At 33.4% G+C, this 7,500-nt stretch overlaps 1 protein-coding gene across 3 annotated transcripts in view; it reads left to right on the plus strand.

Moving 5' to 3' along the window:
• LOC127834959 (heat shock 70 kDa protein 12B-like) overlaps positions 1-2,980 on the plus strand; it is a 10,101-nt gene extending 7,121 nt beyond the window's left edge. For all 3 annotated transcript variants that reach the window (XM_052361108.1, XM_052361109.1, XM_052361110.1), the window contains exon 5: positions 828-2,980. In XM_052361108.1, the coding sequence (XP_052217068.1) occupies positions 828-1,879 (1,052 nt within the window). In that variant the 3' untranslated portion in view covers positions 1,880-2,980. The remainder of the gene's footprint in view (positions 1-827) is intronic.
• The last annotated feature ends 4,520 nt before the right edge of the window (positions 2,981-7,500 follow it).

The raw sequence follows: 7,500 nt of genomic DNA on the forward strand, positions 1-7,500 counted from the left end.
TATTACTACTACTACTAGTACTACTACTACTACTACTACTACTACTACTACTACTACTACTACTACTACTACTACTACTACTACTACTACTACTACTACTACTACTACTACTTCTTCTACTACTACTACTACTACTTCTACTACTACTACTACTACTTCTACTACTACTACTTCTACTACGACTTTTACTTCTACTTAAACTACCACTACTTCTTTTAGAACGCTTAACAACATGATTCGGTATTCCTCCAGTTTGTCAACAATTATGGATTTTGCTGGCAGAAGCGCATTTCGTGTATTAAAAGCGAGACTATACGATTTTTATATGTCTGAAATTGTAATATATTGATACAAATATGTTACAAGAACACAAAATAGGCAAGAAAAATTATACAGTGAAGACGAATTTTATAAAATGCAGCAAAGACAAATTAGCGCCCCGAGCCGATTGTGACGAAGATATTGTGTACATATTTTCCTTTAATAACCGAAGCATTTGTCTTTTTATAAGGATCGGACTTAGTGTTCGTGTGTCGTATGAATAGATATCGTTGCAGGATATTAAAATGATCCGTAAAATTAAATTTAGATTCACATCGTACATGCATTACATACATGTTGGCGAATTCGACTGTATAGACATTTTCGATTTCAGAATTAAAATCTGGCTTATTTCGCATTTTTCGACACATGTTCTTCTTAGCTTTTATTTTAATTTATTTTGAAATATGTGTATAATAAGTTATTTACACATTTTATATAAATTCATAAATATTTGACAAAATCGTATAGTCTCGCTTGAATATGCATTATTGTTTATGCCAAAGGTGGAACTGCTGACATATCTGTTCACGAGAAACAAAGAGATGGTTCACTGAAAAATATTCACGCCCCTAGCGGCGGTCCGTGGGGCGGAACATATGTCGATGCAAACTTCACAACGTTCATGACATATGTATTTGGGGAAGTGGCAATGACTGCTTTACAAAGTAATGAAATGTACGATTACTTTGATATGCTTCGTGACTTCGAAGTAAAGAAGAGGAAATTCGAATTCAATTCTCAGTCCGACATCACATTTCGCATCCCAGTTGTACTGAAGGAAATTGCTGAGAAGAATTTTCATCAGTCTTTATCCGACCGACTGGCATCTTTGAAATACGGTAAAAAGGTTTTACTGAAGGGAAGAGATAAGCTTGGTGTCGATTCGTCAATCATGCAAAGTTGGTACACGGATCCGGTTTCCAAAATGGTGAATCACATTAGCAGTATTCTTAAAGAAGAACGAATAAAGGATGTTGATCTTATAATCTTAGTAGGAGGGTTTGCAGAGAGTCCATACATACAACAGAGGATTAAGGTAGAACTACCTGGGAAACAGCTGATAGTTCCTGGAGAGGCGGGTCTGGCTGTATTGAAGGGAGCCATAATGTTTGGACACAAGCCTGACATTATATCATCCAGGGTTATGGATTACACGTATGGAATACGTGTACGGTCTATATATGACGAGAAAAAACATCCTGCGGAAAGAAAAGTATACATAGACGGGAAATGGGGAGTCAAACGCTCTTTCGAGATATTTGTTAGAGCGAATGAAGACGTAAATGTTGGCTCCAAAGTGACACATTTGACCACTCCTGCACGCGAACATAGTACAATTACAATATACAGGACAAAAGACCGGGATCCGACATTTACAACAGATCCTGGCTGTGAAAAACTTGGTAAAATTGAAATTGAGCGCGACAAAGACATTCCATTGAATGAACAAGAAACTAAGACAACTTTTATGTTTGGTGACACCGAGTTGCATGTGTTGTGTGAGATCGCTAAGATTGGCAAAGTGCAGAAACTTAAACTTGACTTGACTAAGTAAAGCTGCCGTGATAGATAAGAGTAATTAACCACTGTAAACAGTAATTATTTGATAGATTTCATTAGGAGACTGGTTATTATTTAAGCTAAGACTGTACAGTTTTATTAAAACAAGCGAAAACCGTATGATCTTTCGAAAGAGTGTACACAATATTCCATGTGATTAAACGATTACTTAAATTTTTAACTGGAAATTTGCAGATTCGTTGGGTGAGAATAATTTGCCTCGACACGAATATACAACTAAATTAACAACACATGAAACAATCATGTCTCATGTTATTTTAAAGACTGCTAGCAATCATCGCGACGATGGGGATATAACTCTAAGTGTAAAATGTATAATCCTTTCACATTTCACCACCGTTAAATGTTGTATGCATTGATAGTTCATAACAAAACAGCTATATTTTTTAAAAAGTAACACATTCAACAACCGTATATGCATTATGTATGCTTTTAGTGTTGATACAAATGACTGTATATTGTGTTATTTTGTTCTTTTTATATATGTTATGTTATATATTAATTTACAACATGTAGTTTTGTATTTTATTCCATTCATGTTATTAGTGGTATTTAGCTTTATTTGTTTTGCTCTGTTAGTTTCTATTAAGAATAAGACATACTGTTTCAAATATTCATTCAAACTTTTAAGATGTTTAAAGTACTAGATTCAGTTCTGTGGTGATTAGTAAATGCTTTCAACTATTATGTGTTAATAACATTCCAACAAACAAACAACCACAGCCTTTTTCTGTTCTCAATAACAAATACATCATTTTTCAACTTGTTATGATTAATTTGATAGTTCATCATAACGTTCAGTTTATATTTGTATATTAACTCTATATGCCTCATTGTGTAGGCCATAGATCTGTATTATTTACAGGACTTTATTTACACGTAAATATTTTCGTTGAATTCAAAGCTATTTGTTTTGTTTTGAAATATTGAGCGATTAAGAAAGCTTAATTCATTTCGAATATATTAAATAACATGACTCAACAATTGTCAATAAAAGTTTATTCTCATCAGTTGGGTATCAGTATAAGTATTTTTATTATTATTAGCGAATTTAATAAAATATTTATTTAATTAAGATCTACTATTATTTTTCCGTTAAGTTGATGGGGTTGACTCTGCTGCTAGAGAATTATATCAAACAATTGGGTTCCCGAACTGCAATTAGACTTGTGTAAGAATTGGACATGAAATAATTTATACGGCAATTTTCTCCCTGCCTCTTATTCAAGTATAGGACAGAATTTAGTTATGTGCATACAATGAGCAATGAGCACAGTGATATTTTAAAGATATCGCCCTGGGTAATTTTAACATACAATGATTTATTCAAAATGACAAATTGTTTATGTATGTGTATGTATGTGTACTTTTACCTGGTACCCAAGCTAACGCAGGAAAAGTGGCATTATGTTTACTGGTCTCATTGATATGACTCAAACATTGTTCAATGAGACAAAGATTCGAATAAGCAAAAATTTACGGCAAATGACCAATTACCAAATATATTGGCACCGTACAAAATCACTCGAAATAGCGCCGAATAAACTCGTGGGAACAATACACCTTACTCATAGTATAGTCAATAGCATATAATCAGAAGATAAACAGAGCGAAAAGTTAAAACAAAAACATTTAGAAGTGCGAAACTGTCCAATTGATATTGTACACAATTATAAACATAAGTATTTTGATTTTGTTACATACCTCGTTCCCTCTTCCATTTACAATTCATGAGATACTGCGTTTATATTTGAGTTTAGATTATGAGTAACTATTTGCAGTTTTATACTTAAAATTACACCAAAATGTATTTGGTATAATGAACAATTATTTAAATAAGATGTCTTTATTTTATTACAATCAACAGCCTTGAATACAATAATCTATACAGTATCTATACACTACCTTTACTTGTGTTTAGTTATAAAATTCAAATAGTTTAACAACTAGACAACAATTATGATAAAACCATTTACAATGATTATAGATAAACATATTACCCGATGATGAATTAAGTAGTAAAACAAATGTTACTGATACTCAACAACGTTCAATGAGACATCTAGCAAAAAATGATATTATCTTCGGGAAGCTATTATTTTTAGATAAAAGACCACCTACATTATTTGAATTTATAATTAAAATGTTATTAATAACAGAGCAGTTAACATTTCGTCTCCAGTAGTAGAAAACATGAACATGTTTATCAAATTGTCAACATATGGCGGTCATAAGAATTAACTTTACATATAAGCTATATCAGTAATATGACAGTCTCAAATCGTGTATCCAAGAAATAACTTAGGAAAGTAAGAGTAACAAACCGATTCATTTATAATGTTCAGATTTAATTAAATACAAATGGAAACATTCAAGGTTAATTTCTGACTATATGAACCATACTTAAGACAAAATATATCAGGTTAACTTTAACCCTAACATAATATGAAAAAGCAATCGACTCTTTGGCATGGTCCTTTGTTCGAAATACGTTTACCTTCATAATATCTGGGTGTTTTTCTTTGACATGCGTTGGCATGTGTTACAATTCTATCTTCTTTTCCGAAATTCCGTCACTAGTAAAGTCCAGCACGCCCAAGCAATAAACAACTCGCCAATAGAGACTACAAATAATGGTCACGTGAGAAAAAAACCTAACCTGATTCCTACATCAGTCCATTTATAGGTTCATCTGTCTATTTATAGATTGTACTAGATAGCTGACCACTGCATGCAGCAAGCATCAGTCTTCGTATAAACTCTAAGGAAACAACACGTGTCACTTCTCGAGTTTAAATCGCGCCTTATACATTAGTGATTGAAGAGACCAGTTGTCTTTACAGACATCATAACAGCTTGTAATATATGTCGAACACGTGTCTGCATGTTTATCTCAAGGCGCATGCCCACTGACCGCTTCCCGGCACTAGTACATGTTATCTGCCAGTTGTAAAATAAACGTCTTAGAAACAGCACGCTTGTGTTCTTCACCTGATTGTCTATAATTGCCTTATCAAATTTGTGATACTACTAATAAGACTAAGTACATTTGTACGAACAAACATACAAACTATAACTAGTTAAAACAACATAACATAACACCGTTTATAAAAACAGCCACGAAACAAGACAATGTGCACCTAACTATTCATCCAAAAGCAAGGATGAAATGTTCGTTTGGAAAATGGGGCCACTGAAATTCAAGAACTGTTTGTTAAAAGATTTATTTGTTGAATAGGCAAGTGCATTTTACGAATTCAGGCGACACGTTATAATATCAGCATGGAAGCTGTTTGTTTATGTATATGTTTAGTATATTTAAAGAAAAGGTATGTGGATCGTTTTGCCACTGCAACATAATTAAGGTATTTACCTTAAAAAGTCACTCGCAAACGCCTCATTTACCGAATGGTAACGTGTAGGAATTAAGGAGGCACGTGACTAGATATGCTTGGTAGATGTGTTAGTACGAAACAAGCCCTTATTCGTCATATGTCCCTGACTATTCTATTTGTTTGACGTGATGCCTCAGAAACAATGCCATTTAAGTAATAAGTTAATAAAAACGCTTAGAGATAATAAAATGGCTAAATAGGACGAATAGCCACGCGCGCATAATACATGATGTAATTAGACGGCAAATGATAATATCAGTTTAGTAGTTTTATGTGCATTCACTAATTTAAACACGTATTAGTAAATCTATAAAAATATTCTTTGATACTTAAAGCCAAAGTAACATGGTCAATGTACATTAAACATGAATGAAACGCTTGATGAATGGTAGCGTACACGTGAGAATTCAGAAGTCACGTTACTATATCAACGTGGCAGTTGTATGTTTACTCTTATAGTGTGTATTATTCGATAATCAATGAACACTCTTGGAAATTGTACGTGAAACATTTAATAACATATAAAAAGCTACAATATGACGTTCATGACGTTCCCGCGATGAATTTAGTCGGCACGTGTTTATTTTAACATGGAGCTGTGTGTGTATTGTATGGGTGCGTTGTTGCTCATATTCCGGGAAAACTTTTGTGACTTTTGGCCAATGAAACATTTGAATTGCAGGTTAAAACTTTAAGAAAAGCGATTGAGTGGATGAATGATCTCGTGCAACTGAAAGCGTTAGACAGAATGGAACAGTGTGCAGCATCAAGGACAGTTTTTATTTACTGTGTACTACATTGTTTTGTACATATTACACATTCTGACAATCTATGTGACATTTTTCACTTGTTTACGCTTGGCATAAATATGTCATGTGATAATTGTCATAACTCAATGCAATTGTGTTGAAACTTCCATCTAAATCAGTTTATTAGCTGAAAAACGTTCAACTGTTCATGGTCAAAAATCAAAACATTGGGCTAAATGATAACATTCAGCATTCAAGTGTTCAACAAATACAAATTCATGAAATCTTACCAACTCAGCCTTCTTGTTTATTTATGATCGCTTATGTATATAACATCTATAGTCAATTACTGTGTCAAATCTATGCATGCAAATAATATGCATTACTGCGTTAAACAACAATAATTAGTTCAAAATGCCCGTCTCTAGAGAAAGCTTATCGAATAAGACTTATTTAAAAAATAAATGTGTTTGACTAATAGTCTATTTAGCAATATTACAGATTATCTTTCTCGGACCTACTCGGAAAATAGCAATATCTCGAGACCAAAAAAGACGCGGATCAAACACGGTCATAGGTGGCTAAAGTGACGAAAGAGAAAGAGCGCCTTTTCTTTTACAAACTAAAAAAAGACAGCCAAAACAAGATTCACATGGGAATGTTACAAGTATGACAACTCAACCTATTAGATTAGTGACTGTTGGTGACCTGAGTTTTAAAAATTGATAATGGCACGCTTAGATGTCTGAAACAAGCATGGATATAGTGTAGTATGAGCACATATTTCGAAGTGTGTTTGATACGGGAGAATTACCTAAAATTAAGTTTTCTTGTGTTCTGTTAAATTCTTTAAAATCTTTTGTCTGATGATGTGTGTGTAACTCTTACTTATTTAATACAATCACTATAGTCTGGCATTGTATGTGGTCATTACATATCCGGTGGATGTATAAACTTTCATACGGGAGACATAGAGAAATGTATTTGTCGCTCAATATAGCATGTTAGTTGTTCAAAGTGGGCGTGAAAGAGTCATGTTTATGTTACAAAGTGGCAGGTACGTAGTATGGTCTAAATTATCACCATGACCAAAATATTGCTCTTCCGTGGAGTAATTTACATTCATGGTGTACACATATCGAGCAGTTTCAATAGCGGCCTTATTCGCGCGGTCTAAAATTTCTGCAACTAAAATTTGGTGGAAATGTTTGCTTTAATTGAACAGAAATTGCGTCGGCCGTTACTGAATAAGTATGTCAATTAGCGGTGGTCGTGTCTCCACGTCTGGAAAAGTTGAGTATACCACATATTTTGTAACACAGCTTGTCAAACTGACATCTTTTTATTTATTGAAAATCATTTAAAATTATGCTCCTCGTCGGACGCGTGAATTTTGTACTAAAATGGGAACTTTTGAAAACAGTGTATAATGCATTCATAAATTGCATAAC

This window comes from Dreissena polymorpha, chromosome 6 (assembly GCF_020536995.1).
Source record: "Dreissena polymorpha isolate Duluth1 chromosome 6, UMN_Dpol_1.0, whole genome shotgun sequence".
Lineage (NCBI taxonomy): Eukaryota > Metazoa > Mollusca > Bivalvia > Myida > Dreissenidae > Dreissena > Dreissena polymorpha.